Source organism: Stylophora pistillata, chromosome 7 (genome assembly GCF_964205215.1).
Source record: "Stylophora pistillata chromosome 7, jaStyPist1.2, whole genome shotgun sequence".
NCBI lineage: Eukaryota > Metazoa > Cnidaria > Anthozoa > Scleractinia > Pocilloporidae > Stylophora > Stylophora pistillata.
The window spans coordinates 20,342,316-20,370,199 of NC_142525.1; the positions used below are offsets into that span (position 1 = coordinate 20,342,316).

Consider the following 27,884-nt stretch of genomic DNA (forward strand, 5'->3'; position numbering starts at 1 on the left):
TGAAATGAGCGGAGGCTGCGATAAGATAGCGCTTGTCTCTGGATCGTTTTGAAGTAAGTTAAAGTTTTCAAGAATTATGTATTTAACTGAGTGGTTGTGAAGGTGAAACGTGAGAGTAAATGGAATGCGGTCGGAATCTTCCTTATGCGACGTTTGTAGTGCTGAATGTCGATCAGTAAGTTGGGCGAGGTGGCAACCCGCTTGAACGACAGAAACAGGGTAACCACGTTTATCGAAAAACTGGCACATTGACTCTGATTTGTGGTAGAAATCAGAGTCATCACTACATAAACGACGAAGTCTTAGAAAAAAAAGTCTTAGAAGTCTTAGAAACAGTTTCTAAAAAGTAAAAAGCGCATGATAAGGTATACGCTCCAATCCTCATAGAGCAGGTTGTTTTGCTTATAATGTTTTAAAACAACAAAATAACCCGGCTGAACGTTTCTGATGTTATTTACTTGCTTTACATCTAGGTATGCAAATGTATACGTGAAACTTTAAAGGTGTTTCTGTGTCTGTCAGAAATATTATTTATTTCACCATTGTCCTTTTGATGAGAGCTGACCGTTTAACTGTTACATTACTTAAGGCCTACTCTGGGGCCTTAAGTCGCCGTAACTTTGGGCGACTTTGGCGATTTAAGGCGACTTAAGCGAAACTGGCAGAAAAAACATTGCGACTTTAGGCGATTTAAGGTAACTTAAGGCGACTTAAAGTGATTTTATTTGACTGAAGTGATGAAATCAAAGTTAGCAACAGTCTCTCCATAAACCTTAAAGATATTTACAGAATCCCTTGCAATAAACACCATAGTCAATTTGGTTACTTTTGTGTGCTCATAAGTCACCATAGTCTAAAATATTCAGATTTCAAACCAATTTAGCTAAAAATAACTGGACAGAATTACCACAACAGTTTTTGTTAAATTATACCGTCAAAGCTAGCGAATAAACAGCCAGGAAACCAATTTAGCTTAAAATGTTTAGGCAGAATTACCACAACAGTTATTGTTAAATTATACAGTCAAAGCTAAAGAATAAATAGCCAGGAAAACATTATCGGTTATCTACCGAACATAAAACAAACCTATCGAAAATATACACATAAAGACACACATTTTTAATTTAAGAAAAGAGACATAATTTACATAAAACTATAAATTTTCCACCTAATTAATTAAAATAGCTTGATTATTTAATTATTTCACAAAGCCTCACAAATTATAAAAAAATTGTTATCTTGGTAAACTTGTCTCCCATATTTTTGCCACTTGCACTGTCAATTTTGGCATGAGAGTTTGAAAATTCGCATGCCTTTCCAACAGCATCGAAATTGATCGGTCCTTTTCAGGGACCCAACCAATTTGTTGATCACCTGCCTCAGTTAGACAAAACATTCCAATACCATACACCACTTTCATAAATGGCTGCCGGAGTGATATTTTGTTTAAATTCAAATTAGCCTCACTAGCCTCGCTTGAGATAATGTACTCTTTTGAATTTTGAACTGGAGAACGAAGCCAGAAAGGCTAATTTAAATTTAAACAAAAGAATATTAATCAGGCAGCCATTTATGAAAGTGGTCAATACTGAGAACCATATGCTAAGGTCTTTCTCCACTGTTGATCGGGTCAGCAGGACCTTCCAAGCATTCAAGTTTTATTTTTAGCCTGGTGGCAGTATTACAGGTTTAAAAGTATTCATTGTGTTACCTCACAACTGTCCAGAAACTAACGAGTCGCGACGAAATTCTCCAAGCTGAAAGCTGGCTCTAAAGTCTCCGCCATTTTAATTCTCCCAGCAACCTTGGCGCCGCTAACTAGTTTCCATGCTTCGAAGTTAGGAGTGGGACAACACTATAGGGTTTCTCTTGCCAAGTACGTCCATTTCATTGAAGCGGTCGCCCAATTAAACTTTCAGAGTGAATTTTTTTAAAGCTTTTTGATGATTTTTTTTTTTCTGCACAGATAAATTAACTATTTCTCTGTACACTTTTCGGCAAGCTCGCGTGCGTTGTTCTCACATGCACTTTGGTCATGGGACAACAGAGAGGCATTTTGTCTGCGCATGTTCAGTAAATTTTTGTTTAAAACGAATAACCACTGCGACGCGCCGGTTAGGGTTTCCCGCGAAGGAAGCGAAGGAGGAAAATTCTTCGGAAAACAATAGGGGAACGAACTCTTGAGACAACTTTTCTTGTCATTTTCCCACTGTAACTTAGATGGAAGCCTCCTAGTCTTAATATGGTTGTGTGATATGCGAAAGGAAGGCACAATCGATTGATTTTCAAAAAGCAAAATGGTATACAAACGAGTTCAATTCCAGTCCTCTTTAATTTTTGTTGGTGCAATCGATGTAGATGATCCTTTTTGTGAATGATACAGGAGGCCTGTCGAAGAGCACAGACGCATTGGAAAGTAATTTAAGCCTGTCATTGCTATCTCAACAAATGAAGTACATTTGTAGTACTGACTTTCCTTTGAGTGTGTTAGAGCTTCAACTTCGAGTGCAATGTATTTGCAATTTCAGCAAAAAATTAAAGTTCACTAAAGTTTAGGTTTTGGTTGAAAACCTTTTTTTTTAAGAATCACAGCCGGCGGGAACGATTACTGAATCAAAATGTCACTGTCGCGTTAAGAAAAGTAAGATAATATTAGCAATAGAGATATGGTCACCATAACTTTGGGGAAATGGTAGAATAATTATGGATTTTATCAGAGGAAAGGTTTTTTTCAATCATCAGTCTCGAAAATATCATCAGTCACATGTGGTTTGTGACGTGAAAAATTTTTACGAAATCTGATCACTTTATCTTGGTCAAACTACCCCTAAACCTCAACAGATGAGAATTGCACCATAACTGGAGAGGTGTGAACAAAAAAAGAATTACCAGAATGTTGCCTGAATGTGAATAAAATCAAATAACATCTTGAGCCTCCAGTTGTAATAATAATAGTTAAATGCATTAATTATTATCCCAATAAAAATTATATTCGACTTCATCTATCCTTACTCCCCAAAAACATCAGATACACCCTTTGCAACCTATTAAATTATGAGTTATCTAACAATGTAATGAGAACCTGTCCAGCTGATCAATCACAGTGACACTAGCCCAGTAGTATAGTGACACTTCTCTCCCTTTTATTCGGCCCTCGTGGAATATTTTATCTTATCCGTCCCTGACGATGCCGTTGAGCGGTGAAAGCTCGACTTCTACACTATTTTACAGTAATTCAAGGCCACATTAGTGTTTTTATTGTTTTTTGTACAGCTGATAGTTTCAGTGCAGACAAAAACCAAATTATATTTCCCAAGACTTGTATTCCCTGGGAACAAGACTGAATGAAGTCAGATTAAAATAATGAGGAGAGCTTTGTTGACCTCTTTATGAAAATGTATGATTTACTCCTATTAGATTTTAGAGAAATAAGACTGAAGTCAAAAGGAGAATTTGATACTGCACATTAAGTGGTAATGGGCACCAACCTTACTGCTATTTAAAGAAATTATAGACATTTGCTAGGGGGGTTTGGCTGTGTCAATTTCACAGGAGACAAATCATGTATGAATCGCTCAAGAAATTTATTAGCTCTCATTCTGGAAGCTTAAACACTTAAGGAATATAACTATTCACTACTCACAATCATTTTCACTGAAATCTGGACAAAACTTCTGAAAACTTTAATGGTAATTTCACCGTTACAAATAGAGTAGACATAACTCCTATAGAGCATATTAGTCTAGGCAAGTTGTGTACAGAGAACAAAAGACTGATAATTTAAAGAAGAAGTAAGCTTCTGGGAATAATGACAAACTCTTGAATAACAGCTAGCCACAGTACATGTCACAGCCATCCATTCTATCTATAGTACCAATTATTGGGTCACTTCACATTACCTTAAACAGAAGAGAACATAATAGTTAATTCCTATCATCAATGGTCATCAATCTCGAGAAATAAGAACTTCAAGATCCCGACACATAGGCAAAGTGAAATATAACTAAGCTGGTTTTAAATTCATTGTGCACTTCGTCTCAAAATTTATTTCGCAAGGCAAAGCATTCTGCTGAAATGAACAGGACAGAATACAGTTGACGCCATTTGTTTCGAATAATACATGAACGTGAAGAAAACGGCACCAGTTTTACTCGTGAGACAAAGCCCGAGCCTTTTTTTAGTTAAGGAGGCTGGATATAGTTTCTTTGACGCGCGCGGACTGGGTTCTAATTTACCCGGGACTTTTGAAAGTTGCAAAAAAACACAAACAAACAAACATGGCCACCGCGCTTAGGCCAGAATCATTTTTTCATCTGCCTGGTAGACTATATTTTACGCCTCTAGGTAAGCTGCCAACAATTTCCTCTAACTTTATTTGTAGTGTGTTTCAAAAACGGAAAGCTAAAACACTCTCAAGTGACCAAAATACGCGTGAATCCGGTCGCAAACACGATCGCGATCGTCGGAGCAATTTTCCCATATCGTGGCTGGTTTCCGGAACACTAAATAGGTGCTACCTACCTGCAATATCAGCAGCTACGCTTCTCGTGTAAACAAGTCACTGTCAAAACTATGAATGGTGAGAGAACTTTGCTTAAAGAGAATGTTCCAGTACACTCCTGAGCGAATGTCTTCAATCTTTTACCACTTTCCTTTCTAGCAGTACGCATTATCACACCGTTTTAATTGGCCATAATTCTTCTGTGTTCGACACTCCTACACTCCTACAATGTGCTGGAAAGTCAAAGTAAAGAAACTTTATCGTCGAAGAAAGTGTTTTTCGTCGATAGCCTTACACTCATCAAAACACTCGCCAAAGGTGGTAACGCTCTTTTCAATCCTGACGGAAAACCATGCGAGATAGAAAGAAATATATGAAGTTCATATATTTTGTACTGCGGTATTAGATACATATGGCACGATCCTCGCAGTAGATAGCGCTATTTAAGCAATAGCGAAAATCAGACCTGAAAAAAATCAGGCTGTACGGGACGAGTCCGTTATCGCCCTGTGAATAGTGGAAAACCATGTAAAAGCAATCACCCTTCTGTGTATCAAGCTGCTTTTTATGAAGATTTCAACGCACACGATACTTTGGAAGATGTACGTGCCCTCCACTGTGTCCTCTTTAGATAGATAGATAGATAATAATCTTTAGACAGGGTGCGTTCTCACAGAAGTGGTTTTCAGAACGGCCCTGTATATCCCACCCATCCCACCCCAGGGGAGGACATCCATCACACAGTAATCTCGTGTGTGGGAGATTAACGTCTCCTACCCCAACCCTGCAGGAGACGGGACCTCCATTTATTCGTCCCTATCCGAGAAGACTAGAATATCTAACCATTTCTTGAGGTTATAGAAAGGCAGCAAATTCTTCTCAATTATTTTAAGACCCTGAGTGTTGGTCCGGCCGGGGCTCGAACCCTCGACCTCCCGCACAACAGTCCAGCGCTCTATCCATTGAGCTAACCGGGAGGCGGTATAAACTTTCAATCCCCGTTGCAGCTAACAAGCGCTGACATTCTAAACAAAAGCAATGTGAAATCCACCTCCTTCGCTTTCGAAGACATGGAATTTCTTGACGGACGCCACGAACGCATGTAAACTTTCAAAGACAAGCTCTATTCACAGGGCGATAACGGACTCCTCGTCAAAGAAAACATAATTCAGAAAATTGCAAAACGCGGTCTGTGTTGCGATGACTTAAAAGATCTTTACAACAACGGTGGGAAGGAAGCACTGGTCTCCATTTTTAGCAAATCGCCAACCACATCGCGTCAATCAAGCTTCAAGAGGACCAAAACATCCCGACACTTTGCACAAAATAATCCAGCACTTTGAAGGCAAATAGAACAGCAGCCATCTCCGGGCGCAATCCACCCAGAACGTAAACCTCTTTTAGCAAAATAAAGCTGTTTGGAAGAGCGCGAAGGACGTTTGGCGAAGAGACGTCCAAAACCTCGTGGCGTCCGTGGCAAATGTCGTGGCCTGACACAAATGCTGCGCATGCGCAACTGTCCATCTTGTCTAGTCGAAATTTTCGGAAATTTGAAACTTTAGACTTACGTATTTCCGTTTCCGCTCGGTGAATTTTTTTATTTTTTGCACGTTAACATTGAACAGCTCTGTGCGTGTTTTACAAAAATTCGAAAAAATTCTGTCAGAGGGAAAAAAAGTTAACGATGAATTCTAAAAAGGCCTCTTTTCCTTAAACTTTCTGACAGAATTTGTTAAACTTAACAGTCAAGTAGACCAAGACAGTCAAAGGACGCATGCAAAATCTAAAATAAATTCACCGTCCAGTTTTTAAGAAAATTCAAGTCAAGTCTAGTTTTGGACCCAGCATTGCAACCCAGCAACGTTGCCATGGCAACGAAATTTTCAATATATTTATAACAAACTGATTCTTCAATAATATCTTTATTTCAGGGGAAAATGTGATCGCGATTCGTTCAAGCTAAGCTTCGTAATTTTAGTTTAAATATATTGCATCAGAAAAGTGAAAAACTATATCCAGCCTCCTTAAATGGACTAGTTAGACCGAAAGCTAGATAGATAAACAATTAACTGACAATAGTGCCACCTTGCGTGTAGAGATACGGTTTAGGGCACCTTCTAATGGATTCTAGAATAGATAGCACAATAATCCATTGACGGAAACATGGAGACGCCTCATGCGAGAACAGTTTTGTAATCTTTGAAACCAGATACATGTTTTGTTTGTACAGTTTAGTCGATTGATGGACACGTGAACATTGACTACAATAATGATATGTACATTAGACTTTGATCAATCCTTTTTCGAAGCGAAGACGAAGATTTGACGCCAGGTTTACCATACGAGGTCAATTTTGTTACATATTATAGGACCAATCAATTAAAGGAATCAATCAACGAATCAATGCAAGTCTCAAAGTTTACGACATCTATTCAGCAAATATTAAAAATAAAAGAGAAAACCTGAAAAACAAAACAAAACGAAACAAGGAAAAAAAAAAAAAACCAAAAAGATCGAGCCTAAAACGAGCTATAAATAGCCCACATTAAATGACCCAGTGTCCAAATATATACCAGTTACTTTTAATAATCAAATCATAGAAAAAATACCTTAAAGGACTGATTTGAACTATAACTGCTTATCAATGTAGAGCGGCTCTTATAAATATACAAATATTCATAAGGGCCACACCCTCTAGTTTGTTTTCAAGGAAGCATCTTAGATACTTTTAAAGCATGATTGGGCTATTGTATTGGAAGTTGCGCTATACAAGTAATAAAGTGTTACTATTGTTTTGATTATAGTTCATCAACTCAAACTAACCACACCCACCGTTGCTAGACAGTTCCAGTCCTGACGTGCTCCAAGATCCTATACCTTCCACTGAAATCCAGCACAAACATAACACTTATCTGCTCAAGCGCCAGTTCAGCCAGTGCTGAAAAAAACAAAACAAAACAAAACAAACAAACAAACAAACAAACAAAAAACATGGAAACTGAAAGAGAAACCTCCTTGGTCGTGTGTAGCAATCAATGGTTTCCCTACAATCGACCACCAAACGCGCACGGGGAAAAAATTTTATGCAGCAGGTTGAACCGTGACCAACACTTGCTATTGTAAATGCCAGTGGTAAAACAAACAGGCCTGTGATATCCAGATAAGGTAAAACTTATACCTTAAGTAAACAAACAGGCCGAGGTAACTAGCGTCATAATACATCTTTATTGTGTTGTTGATGCACGAAACAAAGATATATTTGAATGATGGATAATAAAGAAAAAAACACCCCTTGGCTTTTTCTTTATACTGCATGTTTTATAATTGAATAATTGTCGGGCCTCATTAGCATTGCTAATTAACGATTAATTTAATTAGCAAATACTTATACATCTGCACTTATTACGAATTAGTGGAAATATAAGTAAAAACCAGAGCATTCGTGCTCCGTTTTAATAATAATTATTTTCACTACATTATCTCCGAAGAAAGCGTATAGTGAACTGAATACAACATACAAAGGAGCAACCTTACTTTTCACGACAATAATTCATGAAACTACGTAATCCCACATCACCTGCTGTTCTGAAGGCTCCTGAGGGTAAACTGACGTCACTTCTGACTCCTCTGTAGTTAGCATAAACTCTAAAGTGATACACGGATCCCTCTTCGAGGCCAACAACTTTCGCAACTGTTTGGGTCACTATGCAGTGATTCTTCCAATTACTCGTTTTACACGTTACGTTCATCCAAGCTGTTTCTTCTTCACGTCTCACATTTACGGTATACGTTACAGATTGTAGATAAATTGGTGACCACCTGATAGTGATTGTGTTTACAGTGTTGTTTACAAAGACCGGAGAACCAGGAGCATCTAGAACATAATTTGAAGGGAATCGAACAAAAAAAAGTGAAAATTAATCAATAATAATTAATAATAATAATATTAAATATTTATATTGCACAAATTAACATGTGGATATGATCAAATGCGTATCACAACACTTTTCGGGGGACTTTGGCCGGACTGCATAGGCAGTTTACAAACAATCGAAGGAAACTTATTTGAAGATGCCCCCTCCCTCCCAATTCCCAATAAACAGGCCAGACCACATCACAGTAATCTCGTGAGTGGGTTCTTTAACGTCCCCTGACTAACCAAATTAACTAATTAATAGATGCAGGAGACGGGACCTACGGTTTATTTGTCCTTATCCGAGAAGACTAGAGTTTCTATCCATCTCTTGATATTATAGAAAGGTAGCGCATTCTCGTCAGTTATTTTAAGACCTTGAGTGTTGGTCCGGCCGGGGCTCAAACCATCGACCTCGACCTCCCGCACAACAGTCCAGCGCTCTAACCAATTGAGCTAGCCGGGAAGCAATAAACGTATTTATTACACGACTCGGGCAGTCAGAGAGCCAATAGCTAAAATAAACCAATCAAAATGCTCTATTTCCGGTCAATATTCTCTCAATATTGGACCGGGCACTGTCATGAATGGTCCGGAATGATGCCGCATTTGTGTCCCTTGAACTTCAGTCGTATAATAAATCTCTTATTAACCAAGCTTGCTCGGGACCGTACTGGAAGAATATCGGTCCTCGGTCTTTTTTGTACGGACCTCGCTGGGCTCGGTCCGTACTGAAAAGTCCTCGGGCCGATATTCTCCCAGTACGGCCCTCGCGCTTGGTTAATAAGATATATTTATAAAATTCTTCCGGAGCCAAAATCTTCTAAGGCTGAACTTCATTTCTTTAATTATCAACAACAGGACTGTGAGACATTGGGAGCAATCGTTACATAAAACTTAATACCAACTTCTTTTCAAAAAGTGAAACAGGCTGCGGAAATGCAAAAATCTACGAATCCCTCGATTTTCGCACTAGAGTACAGTGAGTTAGATTAATGTTTGGAAAACTGGCCGGGTATTCCCAAAAACAAACGTAGGCATAAGAAACAAAAGTTCTCATTCGTTGATTCACTAATCCTTTCGTTTCTTTCGAGAGTAATTGTCATCAATCAGTTTTTAGATATCCTGACCAAAAGAAAGAACATGCGTGCAACCTTTTGAATTTATGTTTTCTCGCACGAAAGGCACCATACTGAAAGTTTTGCTGCTTTTCAATCAGAATGATGTAGTGGGCTCTGGACGTGACTTTCAGGCTGACTCAAGCTCAGCCATTCTATTCTAGTTATTTTCACAGCTTCAAAGATATTACAATTCTTGCCATTCCCTGCTTCTGATCTTAGTCAAGCGTTATTCCACTCAATCCTTGGTATGCCCTCCACGGTAATCTGTCACATAATTTAGTCTTATTGAATCAAATTTAAAAGGGAGTCTTAGTTATAAAAGACTGCTTATACAATATCTCTTTACCGAGAACAGTGACCTTGACTGTAGCATTGTCCCCTGAGCCGACTACATTTACTGGGAAACAGGTGTATTTTCCAGCTTTCTTCACGGAAACGCTAAACATCCCAGAACTGCTGGTGGCAATAAGGGTGCTTTCAAATGTCAACTGAAACTCGTAAACTGCCGGGTTAGCATCTGAGGTGCAATTTAGGAACAAATTATCTCCAGCTAAGACGATAGTATCATTTAGGCCGGATGTCATGCTTGTTCCAGTTGGCAAGTCTGCAACATAAACAGAGTTCGTTATCCTCGCAGTCGCGTCTAGGGGCCTCCTTGGGAAACGATTGTACTAACGATTCCATTCGTATGTTATATCACTCCAAAGAAAGAAATAACCCTTACAACAGGGTTATAAACCTCTATTGTCATCATTATGTTTACTTTTCGCATGTTCCTCGACTGACACATGCACTGAAAACTTCATAGTTAATCGACTTACGAAATACATCCAAGTGACATGTATTGGTCGAACTATTGCCAATTCCATTCCATGCAAAGCACTGGTAAGACCCAGCTTGGTTACGTTGAACATCGACCAGAATAAGCTGCTCATAGCCACCAAGAACATCTCCTGTATCTTTCCATATCCATGTGATGTTCGGAAGAGGATTACCAGTAGCAGTACACTGAAGATTTACGCTACTTCCCTCAGTGACTGAGCTCGGACACTGTAAGGCTTGAACATGAGTTTCGACTGATAAAAGAAAAACTGAATTAATATAAAAGCTTTCATGTAGCAGTTGGTAGGTTATTGGTGTTGTACAGAGTCAAGAAACTTGGCCAACTGGCCTATAATATCCGTCTAAAACATGCCTTAACGTATCAGTATTTGACATTATATTGATGTGATGTTGCCTTATGATCACTATCAAAAATGGTTTGGTTATCATGGTAAAAAACAAGTCATCAATGAAAGAGTACACAAGCAGTTCGCCTACATTTTCTTTCTAAAACGGATCTGTACTATTAACGATGTTCTCTGGTGCAGCTGCACTGCGACGAGAACTTTTATTTTTTTTTATCATATGCACGGGGCATCGAATAATTATATCTTATTAACCAAGCGCGAGGGCCGTATTGGGAGAATATCGGCCCGAGGTCTTGACAGTACGGACCGAGCGCAGCGAGGTCCGTACAAAAAAGACTGAGGGCCGATATTCTTCCAGTACGGTCCCGAGCAAGCTTGGTTAATAAGAGATTTATTATACGACTGAAGTTCAAAGCGACACAAGTGCGGTATCATTCGGGACCATTCGGGACAGTGCCCGGTCCAATACTTAGAGAATATTGGACCGGCAATAGAGCATTTTGATTGGTTGATTTTAGTTATTGGCACTCTGGCTGCCCGAGTCGTGTAATAAATTCCTGTATTGATCTTTATTGTGCATTATAACATTATGCGGTATAACTATTATTTACCTGAGGATTATCTATTTTTATTTAACCCTTGACAAAAAAATACAGAAAGGGAGGATTTTCGTCCTTATAATACCTTGTCGAAAATACTCAGCTAAAAATTTGAAAAAATGTTTCGGAACATAAGTATGCTAACATGATGAGCACTGCTCCCTTAAACACACGTGAAAACAAACTTGGGCTTAGAAAATCCTGTGCAGTTTACAGAGAGAAATGTAGTGTCAGGCTTGACAAAATTATTACTTTTTTTTCCGAGAGTCTGGCTAATTAGGAGAAAACGAAAGATTTTTGCTCACAATATAGATCCAGGTTGCATGTTCTGGTGGAGTTGCTGCCGATTCCATTCCACGCACGACACAGATAAGTTCCTGTTTGACTTCGATTAACCTCTGTAAGAGTGAGATTTTCGCTTCTACCGAGAACATATCCTTTGTCTTGCCATATCCAGGTGATATTTGGGGATGGATTTCCGGTAGCATTACAGTGAAAAGTTATGTTACTTCCCTCAACTATCGTGGCTGGACAATGGATGTCGAATATCTGTGGTTGAACTAGAAAAAACCTCTTTTTATACACATGAGGTAAGATAAAACACTTAATCTCGAAAAGGAAACTCTTAACTTGTCATTTTGATGTGTTTTACTATATTAGTTTCGCTTTAGTGGAAACTAACCTTAAAAAAATGTACGTCCATGTTTAAATCTAGTCCATGTTAAAGGTTTGGATTAGATACAAAACTTAAAATGCAGAATCATAACGATCAAATTCTTAACAACCTGAATATCATGAAGAAATTTTTAAATGCATAGGCGGATCCAGGGGAGGGGTCGAGGGGGTTGCAACCCTCCCCCCTTTTGAGCAGCATTCGTTTCTCGTTATTTTGTTTGATTCTTCCGAAAACAGTAAATGAAATTTCTTTTTACGAAGTTGTTTCACTTCCACCGGACCCTCCTTAAGGGCTCGCGCCAGATTGGCGTTGAATTTTACTTCAATGGTGTACGACCCACCCTTTCAGGAAATTCCTGGGTCCGCCCCTGAATTGACTAAGATAATGGGGTCGAATCCATTGTGTTCGAGTCAGCAGGGAATTCGAGTCAATCGAGTTCGAGTTCGCAGGGTTCTACTGTATCTTCCTGGGTAATGAAAATAAATGGCTTACAAAACACATCCAGGCTGCATGTTCTAGTGGAGTTGTTGCCAATTCCATTCCACGCCACGCACTGTAAAGTGCCTACTTTACTGCGATTTACAGCTGTAAGGGTCAGCTGTCCATTGGTACTCAGAACATCTTTTGTGTCTTGCTGTATCCAGGTAATATTTGGAAGAGGATTTCCAGTTGCACTGCAGTGAACAGTCGCGTCATATCCCTCAATGATAGATATCGGACACTCCAAGTTCAGAACCAGAGGTTTGTCTATAAGAAAAAGAAAATAATTTTACGTTCGATTGATTTGTCATCCATTTAAAGTTATAAATTACGAATGAAGGTGGAACGAGTTCTGATTCAGTTAAACTTTGAGTTGTTAAAGTAAATTTGAGCCAAGGCAAAGGAAAACTAGTTTGAATTATAGGGAAGTTTGGGTTAGCCGACTTCGAGTTAGTTGAAAGGAAATGACTGAGAAAATGGTGTCCAATTTAAATCAAATCACATTTTGTGCGGGTTAGCGGGAGTTCGAGTTAACCAAATTGGAGTTCGCGGAGTTCTACTGTATCATCCTTAGTAGCAACAATTATTGGCTTACAGTACACATCCAGACTGCATGTTCTGGTGGAGTTGTTGCCAATTCCATTCCACGCCAAGCACTGAAAAGTTCCTGTTTTGCTGCGATTTACAGCTGTAAGAGTCAGTTGTCCATTGGTGCCCAGAGTATCTCCTGTGTCTTGCCGTATCCAACTAATATTTGGAAGAGGATTTCCAGTTGCATTGCAATGAAGAGTCACGTCATGTCCTTCAACGATTGGTGTTGGACATTCTAAGCTCAGCACGAGAGGTTCGTCTATTAGGAAAAGAAAATAATTTTGCATTTGATTGCTTTGTCTTCAATTCAAGGTAAATAAATTACGAACGAAGATGGAACGAAATCTGTGTAGTTAAAGTTTTAGTGATTAGGATAAATTGAAGCAAGGGAAAGCAAAGTTAGGTCGAATTACAAGGGAGTTTCGGTTAGGCGAGTTTGAGTTTGAGTAAATGACTAACAAATGCGGTCAAATCCAGGGAAAATGGTATTTTGTTGAGTTAGCTGGAAGTTCGAGTATACCGAGTACAAGTTAGCTGATTATAAAAGGCGGTCTATTTAAATGGTGTCTTATCCAGAGGAAATCGCATTTTGTTCGGGTTAGCGAGGAGTTAGATTTTACCGAATACGAGTTAGCTGATAGCAAATGACTGAGAAAATGGGTTCAAGTCCATTTTTTTGGAGTTAAGGGGAGCTGAGTCAACCGAATTGGAGAGGTTCTACTGTACTGTAACGACAGCAAATGGCTTACAAAACACATCCAGGGTGCATGTTCTGGTGGAGTTGTTGCCAATTCCATTCCACGCTATGCATTGAAAAGTGCCTGTTTTGTTGCGATTTACAGCTGTAAGAGTCAGTTGTTTAGTTGTACCAAGAACATCCTTTGTGTCTTGCTGTATCCAGGTAATATTTGGGAGAGGATTTCCAGTTGCATTGCAGTGAAGGGTCGCGTCATATCCCTCAATGACTGATGTTGGACACTCGAAGTTTAGAACCAGGGGATCGCCTAGAAGGAAAAGAAAATAATTTTGCATTCGATTGGTTTGTTTTAGAAGAGTTTTCCTGCCAAAAACATTGCTCGTTGCGTTGTAAATTACGACTTAGATAAAAGAAGCGTATTGGAAGAACTTTAGTCGCCACACGAAGCCTACAGGCCGGTAGGACTTTGGGCACAGTTGGTCCTGTTATTGACTAGACGGCCCTGAACCAAGCGTTGTTTGAGAAAAAAAACGTACTTGGTCCTTTGTTTTGAACGACTTGTGGAGCGACTCATACTTTGAAATAAATTATTGAATTGAGAACAGTTTTTGTGAATAAAAAAGACATCATTATTAAAAGCAGTTTTACACATTGCCACACAGTGTTTCTCTGCATTGTAGTGAAACAGATTTTTTTACTTACAAAACACGTCCAGACTGCATGTTTTGGTGGACATGTTTCCAATTCCATTCCATGCTAGACATTGATAATTGCCTGCTTGGCTACGCTTAACAGCCGAAAAAGTGAGCTCCTCATTTCTACCGAGAACCTCTCCTGTGTCCTCCCATATCCAAGTAATGTTCGGAGAAGGATTACCAGTGACATTACAATAGAGAGTTACGTCACTTCCCTGAACGACTGAGCCTGGACATTGCAAGTTTACAATCTGGGGTTCGACTAGAGTGAAGAAGATCGAAAAAAAAAACACCGTTATGTAGAAGTATTTTTCGAGAAACAAATCAAACTATCACTACCGTAAACCCTTAAAAGATATTTAACAAATATATTTAGAAATGCTGTAGTAATAGAGTAAGAGCCTCATGTTTCATATTTATGTAGTGGGGAATCGCGAGAGAAAATATTTTGGCATAGAATAGTTTCCTTTCTTCTCTAGAATAATAAGTAAGAAGCTCTCTTTATGTAAAGAGAACTTCTGACTGGTAAGCGTGCCAATAATTAAGCCAGTGAAGGCAAGTGGTACGAAAATTGAAATCTAGGCTTGAAAAAGTGTTTTTAGAGCCTGAAGCAACGGACAGACTGTATGGCCAACTTAGCGGACGTATTATCAAGGGAAATAAATCTCAGGGCCAATATAATGTTCGAGCATGCAAAAGACTCCCTGAAAAAAGTAAATATTTTGGAATTGATTGTGATGAAATCCCTGTTCCATTTTCTGTACTGCTGGGATACCGAGTTGTTCAAAATCTCCGCTTTGTTATGGTTCTCGCGCGAGTCGTGCAAATTGCTGTTGTTGCTACTGCGTTTTACATTGAGTACTACCGCTGACAGGTTGCGATTTATGCTCCTGGATTCTCATTGCTTACGAGCGTTCAATCAAGCTTTTCCTCTTTCTGGTTTGGTTGTTTTTACTTCAGAATGCGCCGAAATCTGCCGAAATATCGAAAAATGTTCATTTCTCGTCTTCTTAGGAGCGACCGATGGACACTTCACGGAGAAATACGAGGATACTTATCTTTCGAGTTAGGAATAATTTGGATATATCTACAAAGTTGACATATCCAAAAGATGAGCTTTTGTTCTTTCAAACCGGCAGTCTAAATCCCACAGGAATCAACGAACGCTTTTCATTCCACTAATTCATTCGTGTTTTTCTCGTTTCCATGTTCCTACCAATAACGTAGCTCCATTTTCTGCCTTTAAAAGCACACACAACCCACAATTGCTCTATTCGCTCCGACGAAGGGCTAACGCTCGAAACGTCAGCTTTTGTAATCGTTGCGGTGGCCAATTTACCATTTCAACTTTTTTGATATATCCAAATTATTTCGTTACCCCCACCGACGCAGCCCCAAACAGTTTCTTTAGAAAGTATCAGCCTTTATTCATTTGTATCTCGAGTTAGGAACCGAGTTAGGAACCGAGTTAGGAACCGAGCTAGGAACCGAGTTGGGAACCGAGTTGGGAACGGAGTTGGGAACCGAAGTTTTCCGACGATTGATTTTCACCAATTTTTACGCCGTCTTTCGGTCCAGTCTACGTCCTAAACCTCGCGCCGCCATCATAGCCCTATTTTGTTTAAATACGAGTTTTTGCCTATTAGTTTCTTTTGACTCTAGGAAACCTTTGAAGATAAGTCTTAGAGAAACAAAGTTAGAGTTTGTTGCTGACTTTGTCAAAATGGCGCAGAAAATCAGGAAAATTCAGATTTGGCCACCAAGAGAAGTCCATCACGATTTTAAGTAGAGGACTCCAAGTTTCGTACACTTCCTAGGGCTTGATGAGAAACGGCGGCATTACAAATTTCACGCAAATCGGTTGAAAGCGAGCGGAGAAATCGTTGAAAAACGGATACAAAAACACGTATGCAGAGGTTCTAAAACATGGAAAAACGCCTTTTAAGACATGTTTGGAGGGAAATTTCTCATAGGGGTTTGACTCCTGGGCTACTTGTCGCTAAGACAACAGAGTGCATCGACAGTTGTCAGCGCTGGCGAAATCTGAAGGTCATAAGTCAAAAATCACATGATTTATAACGCGAGAATGACGCAGAAAATGGCCACCAAGAGAAGTCTATCGCAATTTTAAGTAGACGACTCCAGGTTTCGTACTACTCCTAGAGCTTGATGAGAAACGGCGGCATTTCAAATTTCACGCCAATCGGTTAATAGCGGGGTAAGTAATCAATGAAAAACCTGGAGCAGGTTGACATCAAGATGGCGAACAAAAACATGGTGTCAGATAAGTACGGCTTAGTTCTGCGATCGGGGGCGATTTAAGCAGTCAAGCTTTCGTACCCCTCCAAGCGCTTGAGGAGAAACTCCCGCATTTCAAATTTCACGGCAATCGGTTAAAAGTCGGCGGAGTAATCGGTGAAAAACCTCGAGCTGAGATCGTGTTGCGATCGATGGAAAAACGATCGTAAACAGATCTTCGTGTGCCAATTTGTCAATGGCGTTTCTCTTTCAAGCCATTAGACTTCGGCAAGAAAAAGTCAATCGACATCCATCCTAGATACTAGGCTACCTTTAAACGCACGTGACTTATGATGTGCTTAAAACGGAGGAGGAAAGCACTTGTATGCAAATTAGTTATTGTTGGTATGGTTTTACGGCGAATATGAGCTATCTAGGGGGGATCTCTAGTATAGGGCTCGTGTTATCTCTTTCAAATTACCCTATTTTGTCAATAATCAAAATCGATGATCAAATTAATTAAATATTAACTCGGTTCCTAACTCGGTTCCTAACTCGGTTCCTAACTCGGTTCCTAACTCGGTTCCCAACTCGGTTGTTAGTTTATCTCGGGAAATACAGCGTCACGCCATCGTGATAACCTACATGTTTATGACAAATGACCGGTGATAGGGTAGTTTCGTATGGATCAGCCTACTTTAGCATGTGTCCAATGACATACAAGTATAATAGTGTATCGTCAGAGGATTTCGGATTGCTGAAATTTCCGCGTGAAAGAAGGTGTAGCACTCGGAATCTGGATGATATGCACGCGATTTAATGTATGTGTTTGAAGTTACGTCGAGTAACTCCATAAAGGCTGATCAATTTCTTAAAAATATGACTGCCAGAAGCGAAATTTCTCTTCGGGATAATGCTCATAAAATAACATTCTTTCAAAGCCTCGCACGCTTCATTTGTCTGAAACGTTTGTTGTTGAGAACATGAAGTGTAAACATCGCCAAATTATGCAACACCTGATTTTTGAGCTTCGTTCGCGAATTGGCCCTATGGAAAGTAGAGGCCGGCCAGCAGAGATTTTTACATATGTAAAACTAAAATATTATGACCAACTAGGTGGGTAGTTTCAGTTCCAGAACCGGTGCACTTTTGGAGAAATTCAGATGAAAGTTTTCCCTCTTTTACCTTACAACAAAAATGACCGAAACTGTACCGAGATAAATAATCTATTGGTGTGTTCACATTCCCTCCCAGGGAAAATTGAATGCCTCAAAGTAAAGACGAATAATGTCACTATGTATGGTAGAAGTACCACTTTTTAATGTTGTATTTAGCTTGAGATAAAGAGATTAATATTTTACACTTTTTTTGCGACGTTTTTGATTGAAAATGAGGTCCAGACCTCGAACAAGCAGCCATTGTTACCATGGCAACAAGAGTGTTGTAACCTTTAAAGAGGGATTTTTGCGCACCTCCCCCCCTGAATTTCTTACTGCATGCAAAATTTGAAGGGGGTTGAAATTTTTCATTTCCCAAGATGTTTGTTTCTTACAGAGACTTGTTCTTAAGCATGAGACCTTCATTGCATCTAAGTACTCCTTCACTTTGGAATATTTACCAAGGATTCGTTGAACAGATTGACAAAATGGGCACCCAAGTATTTTACTTATGAAAATTCCTACTATATCCTGTCCTTCAGACCAGCAGGGAGTTTGCAAATGTCAACTTTAAGCGCCTTTGCCTTTAGAGGAAATCAACCCCGAGACTGAAAGTGCTTTGAAAGAATTTGGGGAGAAGTATCGCCCGTTGAGGTAAAGGACAGTTCGGGAAGAAACTGCCAAAGACAAGGCAGGGGCTTTAACACCGACCGTCCACACGAAGCAACAAGACTCCACCAAATTTGGGATTAGGGAACAATTTTTAACTCTGGAGATCAGCCAGTAAGGCTCAGCAGCGACAAAGGAGCCGTTTAAACTACTACAGAAGTTTGGAATGTGACAGATGGCACATTTGTTGACGTCTTTATCATCGAAGTGACAATTGCTGAGGTTGGAACATATGTAGACGAATATGACACAGACTCACAAAACGACTTTTCTGATCGATAGTATGAAGATATTACTGCGATTACGGTCTCTAGATCCGGGCAACCAGTTCGTGTACATGTTCGCTTGGATTTCTAAGGTATGCTTACAGTAGATATCTCTGATAACCTAATTGAAAAGAGGACATAAGAACATTCTTTTCTGATCATTTAATCGGAGCCAATTGCAATCGACGCAACAAAAATGAAAAAACAATATATCGTCCTAGAGGGCTCTTCACAAGTTTGTTGTCTTTCTGACGATCTTCTTTCCAACATTTTGACCGGCTAAGTGGTTGAAAAGGAATGTTTGTGTGCAGAAGAGTTTTAACTTACTTAAAGACCCTTCAAACCTTACAAAGTCTGAAGTCACTTGGAAGATCTTGAAATTATTTCATTCCGGAACTGAGAAAAAGGAGTTCTCATTGTATCAATCGTAAACCGAATAGAGTGCGACAATACGAAATGGGCGATATTTCTTTGAGAGAATTAGTCGCATATCAAATCTGACTGTACAAATAAAACTTCTGCACACTTTCAATCCTGAGGGGCTTCAGAACCGAGTGGGGTGTTTCCGATCTCCGCATTGGTCGCTTTGCATTCTATCTGTCAAGTTTGTTGATCAAAATTTTACCGATGCGTATTTCGTCGGTGGCGTCAGTTGGTGTCTTGGGAGTTTTCGGACCAAATTTCAAGGCAACCCATTAAATTTACACACCCTATTAATTCGTTCAAAGAAGGTACATTCGCTCAAAAACGAAGAAGGGTATTTTTTTGCTTCCAAAGTTTTCCCATCGCTATTTCGCGTCGAATTCTTTTACTTCTTATGCTGATAGCCGAGCTTCTATTTTATTTTCACCCATGTACTCTCGTCCTTTTTTATCTTTCTCCATTCATATTTTGTTTGACGCAGACAGGTAGCAAAGATCTCCATGTGCAAACGAAATTAGGATGTTTGGCGAAATTAGGATGTTTTGCAAACGAAACTAGGATGTTTTGCCGCACGAAATCCTTCGGGAGGCATTAAAGTTGAATGTTACAATTGGCTATTCACACCTTCGCGGGCAAAGGAATTCAGTACGAAAATATGTTTTTGTAAATCATTCGCGTGTGTTTCAATATTTTACCAAAACTTTTCTTGGAAAATATGGTTAAAATGATAATGATGACATAAAACATTTTCCAGAATACAGAAAGCAAACCTACTGGAATTTGATGATTTCTTAATTTCGAACTCAGTGTCGTTAATTGCTGACCTCTATGCTTTTGCAGCTATTTGAATTTTTGTCTCAACCCTCGACCCAGAGACAGAGCCATCTACAGATCATGGGACGGTATAAATAAGACAACTTCCCAGCGTTGCGCGAAATTTATAAATAGACGTAAACAAATTATCAGAGGTCGCGGGGATAAGTTCTCTCAGTTGATATTCTCTTGGCCTTATGGTTTACCTAAAGCGGCACTTGACACATAAATTAGGGAAAAATGCTGATTGGTCTAGTTTTAAAGTTATTTAATCAATTCGAGTAAAACCTACTAAAAATCAAGGACAAAGCTTAACCAACAGATTAATTGGCATGATGTTAAGGTTGTCTACGTCAAAAAGGTTCCCTGACATTTCGAAAGATGGGCTTGAATTTATTTTCACTGAAAATTGTCAACAAAACAGAATGATAGTAATTGCCACCGTAAGACAAAAAGGGCAGCTTGAAATTACCTCTGCGTTACACAGCACTGCAAGAGATGGTAAGGCGAACAATTTTTTAACTAATTTTTCGTCTGTGATAATTTTTAAGCTTTTGCGTGGCATGTATTCAAATGGTGGCTAAGAATGCTGTCACATAGTATGAAAAAACTGACTTATCCGCTTAGGTTCTGCAATCTGAACAGTGGAAAAAGTTAAGATTATATAGATAAGAGCGTGTGCAGCATCGAAGTTACCTTTTATCTGGCGGCAAACCACACCAGCATCCTTGTCATGACCACAGTTATGACCTGCCCATCCGGCGTGACTGCATTGTGAAACTGATTTCTCATCTCCTCTACACCACACTCTATTCAGCCATATTGGGCCTGTTCCTTCTCCAAATACTGCAGATCTAGGGGCTGAAAAAGCTCCATCGTATCCGAGCTGATTACAAACCACATCGGCATCATTTAGGTCCCAGTAGTCCCCACATATTGTTCCCCATGTACCACTATGATGTACTTCAACGCGTCCCAAGAATGGTGCATCGTTTGGACTCGCCAAACGAACTGTGTATAAAGAAAACATTCAGTTTACATCGCGTAAACGTAACAAAATCACTCTATGTAATACAGGCAAGACAATTAATGGTCCGTTCTCTAGAAACGGATTATGGTAGTCACATTTTGAGATTGCTATTCTGATAATTATCTCACACATTTCTTGTCATATTTCAGAATGATTCTTAGGGTGAAATTTTCTGCCTTGAGCATATGTATTATGTCTGAAATCACATGGATGCATCGAAGCCGGAAAATGAACAACGAAGCAGTTCTTGGAATCTCTTCAAAATTCAAAGAAAAAGACTTTCCAACATTAGTTTGTGTTTCCTGGACTTATTTTGGCATCGTTTTAAACACCGAATTTTTCATAAACAAACTGATACTAAATGGATTACATGCTTAAAACATTCGGTGTGTGAATCAATTAAGAACGGCTACTTCAAATTAGAACGGCTCTAGGCCGTTCCTCTCTCTTTGCTTAGCCGTTAATTTCGACTTTGGAACGACCTAAAAACGGCCTTGATTCAAAATGACGAACTCTTCATGTTCCGACCCGAATGCATTAATTGTTGAAAACCGTTATGAAGATGTCTTCCTGGAACTGTATTGGGAAAGACTATAACTAAATGGGTATCTGAGTGCGGTGTCTGAGTCCACAAGCTCACTTATTCGAATTTGGGGCAGTTCAATAATGAATAAAGTTGGGCGTCCTATTCGATGTAAACCGAGGTCGATGTTTTGAGTGGTACTTTAGAAGTTTTAAACAGGGCTTATCTTTAAGTTGATGAATGAGCTCAGATACCTTATTATGGTCTACAACTTCATTTGCTTATTCATTATTCACCAGTTAGGAAAGAGTTAATTTCTTCCATTTGCAATGAATCACAAAATACGAAACGAAATATGGAAGGGTAAACGCTTTATAAAGACTGAGTCGAGTTGGGAATTCAGTTGCAGTTTAGACAAGAAGCCCTGCAACGAGATCATGGCTCAAACGTTCTACTCTTTTGTTGCCTGTTTTTGTTGTTTTTCTTTTAGCAAATACCTTGAAATTTTACATAGTCTTAGAGCCGATAAAATATCTTAACTGATTGAGTTTTTGAACTTTGAAATATCAAAGATCCCTACCGCAACTAAATGAGTACGTTTTCAACAATAAATGAGATAGATATATACTTTCACCATTGATTGATAGCAAGTAACAAAATGCTCCGTCGCACAGGTGAACTCTAGCTGGAGAGGTGGTGAAGAATGAAGTCTGAAAAGAGGGTCTCAATGGGGGGTAGCTTTGGCGACTGACGGTAAAATTTTAGGTCTGACGGACGAAATTATTTACCTCAGTTGATATTGTTTGCTCGCGCTAAGTGCGACTTCGCAACCCTAAGCAACTGTAACAGATTTGACTACGAATTTTTAACCCCCGGATTTGCATAGATAGGAAGCAATGAGCAAAAGGAGGCATTTTTGCTGTACTGGGAATACCTTAGGTACGACAGCCCAGAAAACAAAAGCTCAAACGAACCAGGGAAAAGCAGCGTCGAAAAAAGACCAGCTCGAAGGAGTTTGATATTCAGTGCCAGTACCTCTTCTATTGGTATCGTGCGACACGAAGAACGGTCAAGAGAAGAAACGTCAGCTTTGTTCGTATTGGCCCTGTATTGGGAAGGATCACACCAATGGCTTGAAAAACTTGTGACACCTCGGCTGTTTCGTGTGAGTGGTATCCAGTTTTAAAATGTTGGACCAAAATCTAGATCAAGCTTATGTGACACCTATGGTCTCCCAGTCTCTCTAGTCTAAACTTTCACGTTCCTCTTGTTCAGCGATCTTTGGGGGAGGGGCCGGAAATATTCGGTATAAATGCCAAGATAACTGTTGTTATATTAAAATCGGAAGAACAGAATTCAACTCTTAAGTTGGAAAACCGAAAATGCAAGCACAAGGGGTTAAGAAACGCCTGAAGGTCTTTTACCAGATTAGTAAAACTAATCTGCATTCAGTCGCTAAGTTGTACCTTTCGGATTGACCACCAGCGGTTCGCTGGATACTTATTTTCAAAGCCTTGTGTAGCCGACAAGAAACGCTGACAGCGACCGTTTCTTCCTTTAAAGCGGCTACTGATAGTTTCTTTTTCACTTCTTTTAAATAGTTGAAGAAAGTAGCGATGCTCATGTAACGAAATTTTTCCTAGCACGCACAGAGATCGTAGGCCACACTCCACTTCTGACTTGACCGAAAGGCGGGAATAACGCTGGGTGGCGTGGCCACTGGCCAGAATTAATAAGTTTTCCAATGAATTTGCAAGCCTTCATTAAATCTAATTTGGATATATCAACAAAGTTGAAATGGTGAATTGGCCACCGTAACGATTACAAAAGCTGACGTTTGGAGCGTTAGCCCTTCGTCGGAGCGAATAGAGGAATTGTGGGTTGTGTGTGCTTTTAAAGGCAGAAAATGGAGCTACGTTATTGTTGGGAACATGACAACGAGAAAAACACGAATAAATTAGTGGAATGAAAAGCGTTCGTTGATCCTTTTGGGCAGTCTAAATCCCACATGGATTAACGAGCGCTTTTCATTCTACTAATTTATTCGTGTTTTTCTCGTTGCCATGTTCCCACCAATAACGTAGCTCCATTTTCTGCCTTTAAAAGCACACACAACCCACAATTCCTCTATTCGCTCCGACGAAGGGATAACACTCCTAAACGTCAGCTTTTGTAATCGTTACGGTGGCCAATTTATCATTTCAACTTTATTGATATATCTAAATTATTTTGTTACCCCTACCGACGCAGCCCCAAACAGTTTCTTTAGAAACTATGAGCCTTTTTTTAAATCCAGACTAGCAAAATTTTTAAAATTTCAAAATATTTTCAAATTGTCAGTTTAGGCAAATAATAATAGACATGGCCACATAGTGGATATACATGGAAACCTGGAAACTGGTTTAGCATTTAAAAAATCCATTAAGGATCTATAAGATCCTCAACTGTTCACAGTAAGCAGCAAAAATGGGGAAAATAGTCAGATCCGAAACACCGAAGCTTCTGACGGTAAACATTGGCTAGCTATTTTGACGGTTAACTTTAAAAATTGACGCTGACAGCTAAATTTTCGGCCCTTTTACGCCTGGCGGTTAAACCCACTGAAAGCCTCTGAAAAGATCAGATTTCTACAGAGGTTTGAATCCATTATTCCCATACAATGCCTTTCAAACTTAAAGTTCTTTGTTGCCAAGCTTCAAAAGGGTAGGTTTCCTGCTTCCGAAAATAACGAGACAGAAAATTAGATTGGATCGAGAGAACTAAAGAACTAAAATGATTAAAAACAAAGATAGCTTCCAAGTTCCTGGACTGACTGACCTTTTGGTTGCTGGCACTCAGCACCAGCATCTTTATCGTGTCCACAGTTGTGAATTCCCCATCCTCCGCTACTGCATTGGGCTAAATAAGTCTCATTTCCTTCACACGTAACGCCATCCAACCAGATCTGACCAGTTCCTTGTCCAAATGCTGCATCACCAGGAGCTGACAAAGCCCCATCAAATCCAAGCTGGCGACATACCACATCAGCGTCCTGTAAGTCCCATGAGTCGTCACAAATGGTTCCCCATGTACCATTGTAAAACACTTCAACACGACCAGAAGATGGTGAATTGGTGCGGCTTACCAAACGAACTGTTGTCAATGTGAGAATATAAGTAAGCTTGTTTCACATTTTTAAGGCTCATTAAAAAACCTGAAATGATGCTTAAGATGTTCATAGTGGTATAAAAAAGTCGGCGACGGATTATGAATACCCCCTTGAAAATCCCCTACTGGCCCTAATAAAAGATTCCTCATGTTATCAGTTAGATGAAGGAAAAAAGAGCAACCGGACTATTAAAAACATTTGTTATGAATGATTTTACCCGTACGTTGGTTGTTAGTATTTTTTTTTGTTGCAGATAGCGATACAGCACAAACGGCTTAAAAAAAAGGGGAAAAAAAGATGTTTGTTTGCTTTGCAAATGTGGTTGTATCGAAGCCTTGCCTGCAGGTCGGCAAACTATGCCAGCGTCATCGCGGTGATAACAGTTGTGGGCTCCCCATCCTGAATGGGTGCAGTCAGATATTGATAACTCATCTCCTTTACACTGCACGTCATCCAACCATATCTGGCCTGTTCCTTGTCCAAATGCTGCGTTACCAACTGCTCGTAGAGCTCCATCGTATCCGAGCTGGTGACAAACTACATCAGCGTCCTGCTTGTTCCAATAGTGGTCACAAATAGTTCCCCACTTACCATTGTGTAACACTTCAACGCGACCAGAACTTGGTAATGAGAACTTCACTATACGAACAGCTGTTGAGCAGAAATAAAAGTTGACCAGTGTTTGTTACCACTGTAGTAGACTAGTTTAGTTTATTAACTCTTTACGCTGGCCAATATACGTTATAAACTCACTTGATAACTACAAATTATCTAATATCGATTGGAATTAGTTATTTACTAGAATAAGTGAGCTCAAATTTGCCTTCTTAGAAATTGGCAATGAAATTGCTGAGTGGACATCCTGAGATCATCTGTAAAGGAGACAATTATTATTTTAGTTTTCCACGTCGTTCTGTTAGGAAAAAAAAATAAAGAAGTAGATAATGGACACATTAAAGTCTCTCATTCCGAAACTGAACTTTAACACAAATTGCACTTTTAGACGTGAAAACCTCTCACACTTCCAGCACAAACAAGTCTTTTTGGATGGGAAAAAGAAAGAGCATTTCTTTCTATCTATGTTAACTACTATAATGATAAAACACCATGAATTCCCTCTGAGTGTATCGCGCGATATTTTAACCACTGCCGCTGGTCTTCTTGATAGAATGAGGTCTAGTTGAAATTTAAAAAACGATCTTTGGCTAAAATGATTAAAAATTTTAATCATTTTAGCCAGAGATCGTTTTTTTATCCTGGCTGCGGCCCCTCAATATTTTCAAGAATGAGGTCTCCCTGATTATGAATTACTTCATGAAAGTTGAAGCTTTGCATTACGAAGGCCGGCTTTATCGATCAGAACATTCCACTGTTATCACACCTAAGTCATGCGCTTTGTCATGCACACCAATTTATCTATAGAATATGATGTCATCACTTCATTATGTTCCAGAAATTTACTTTTGTCCATATAACTGGTTCGCAACGAGGCATGTGGGATCAGGAATCAAAGGGTGGGATCAGGAATCAGAAGCCTGGGATCAGGGATCAAAGCCGTGGGATGAGGGATCAGAGGCAAAATTCGGGATGAATACCACTTTGAACAGGTCGAAAGAGGACCTCAAATTCTGAGATAGCGTCAACGCATTACTGTAGTTTGATATTAGAACTGTCCGTGTAGCATAGCGCAGCTCCAAAGAACTGGAACCACCGGAAGCTAGCTACTGAGTTAAATACGGCGTTAGTTACTTAAAAATATCTATCTACCGAGGCATGCCCAACAATATGATACCGCTGAAATCGTTAGTGATTTCGGTTTGCGCCAATATCACGCCATCTGTGTAGTCTCTGCCTTCTTTTCTCTTCACATTGGAAAGTTGGAAAAAGAAACGAAAGAACAATGATCGCCGGTAAGTGAAGTTCCTTTGACTTTCATTAAGTTAATTTGTGTCAATTGCTGCTTTGCTGCGCAATGACTGATCAATGCGATTCTTGTTTAACCTATCTTCCTGACTTCCTGTGTCAACAGGTCACGTTCAATGAAAGGATAACCAGGCCACACTTAAGCAAGCGACACTTTTGACATAGCTCAGCCCTGACCTCCGAGTCACGTGGTCAGTCTCAGAAACGCAGAGAAAAGCTTAGGTCTACAAATTCACTCATCGCCCACAAAGACTGGACATTCGTGCATATTAATGAGATGCTGTGGCTGGCAATTCAAGTATGAAAGCTTAAAAAATAAACTTTACGCACAGTGACCTGTGATAACCTTTATTACAACTAAAGAAATAGAGTTGCTCGTTCTTTGATTTCTAGAGGAATTTTGTTTTTTTTTTCATATTTTTTCGCTATCTGAAGCTTTGCTCTGATGAAGAGAAAGTCCAGAACTAGAGAACTGCAATCAAAGAATGACTTGGCTACACTTAAGCAAGCTACACTTTTGCCATAACTCAGTACTGATCTCATTAATCAACAGATTACAAGGTTAGTGCCCCTACACTAAACTTAGTCATTAAAATAATTTCTTAATGTATATCGTCGTGGATCTTTCAAAGTTAATTCCTAATATCAATGACCCTGAAAACAAGAAGGCCTTTCGTGGAAGGATGTAATAAAATGGTAATAAGAATAAAAATAATGGCGGGGCATGCTTGCTTTGGTGCAAATAAGATCGCTTTGTGTGATAGAAAGGTTAAAATTGCCTAGTAAAGATAGTATTAAAAAGTACGTGTATAGATACTCTACCTTTAGGTCGGCACACCACACTAGCGTCTGAATAATGGCCACAGCTGCGAATTCCCCATCCCTTGTGATTGCACTGTGCTATAACTGTCTCATATCCTTCACACTTTACCTCATCCAACCATATTTGACCAGTTCCTCGCCCGAATGCTGCATCACCAGGAGCTGATAAAGCTCCATCATATCCGAGCTGGCGACATATTACATCAGCTTCCCGTAAGTCCCACGAGTTGTCACAAATGGTTCCCCATGAACCATCGTAAAACACTTCAACACGACCAGAAGATGGTGAATTGGTGCGGCTTACCAAACGAACTGTTGTCAATGTGAGAATATAAGTAAGCTTGTTTAACATCTTCAAAGCTCTTTAAAAGACCTGAATTGATGCTTGATATGTTCATACTGTTATATA

At 39.5% G+C, this 27,884-nt stretch overlaps 1 protein-coding gene across 4 annotated transcripts in view; it reads right to left on the reverse strand.

The window, feature by feature from the left end:
• Window positions 1-3,567: 3,567 nt before the first annotated feature.
• The window catches only part of LOC111347214 (scavenger receptor cysteine-rich domain-containing protein DMBT1-like), a 38,879-nt gene continuing 14,562 nt past the window's right edge, over window positions 3,568-27,884 (reverse strand). Inside the window, exons 10-24 of one of the 4 annotated variants that reach the window (XR_015989457.1) lie at window positions 27,476-27,787; window positions 25,070-25,381; window positions 24,400-24,714; window positions 20,726-21,040; window positions 14,471-14,725; window positions 13,821-14,075; window positions 13,076-13,330; window positions 12,493-12,747; window positions 11,630-11,884; window positions 10,357-10,611; window positions 9,882-10,139; window positions 8,079-8,375; window positions 7,334-7,439; window positions 4,522-4,734; window positions 3,568-3,899 (exon numbers count right to left, since the gene is read on the reverse strand). Coding sequence is in view for 3 of the 4 variants with exons in the window: in XM_088727239.1 (XP_088583365.1) it covers window positions 7,339-7,439; window positions 8,079-8,375; window positions 9,882-10,139; window positions 10,357-10,611; window positions 11,630-11,884; window positions 12,493-12,747; window positions 13,076-13,330; window positions 13,821-14,075; window positions 14,471-14,725; window positions 20,726-21,040; window positions 24,400-24,714; window positions 25,070-25,381; window positions 27,476-27,787 (3,440 nt within the window). In the remaining variant the exon portion in view is untranslated. Of the gene's footprint in view, window positions 3,900-4,521; window positions 4,735-7,333; window positions 7,440-8,078; window positions 8,376-9,881; window positions 10,140-10,356; window positions 10,612-11,629; window positions 11,885-12,492; window positions 12,748-13,075; window positions 13,331-13,820; window positions 14,076-14,470; window positions 14,726-20,725; window positions 21,041-24,399; window positions 24,715-25,069; window positions 25,382-27,475; window positions 27,788-27,884 lie in introns of those variants that run through there. The other 3 variants (XM_088727239.1, XM_088727240.1, XM_088727241.1) reach the window with 3 other exon arrangements.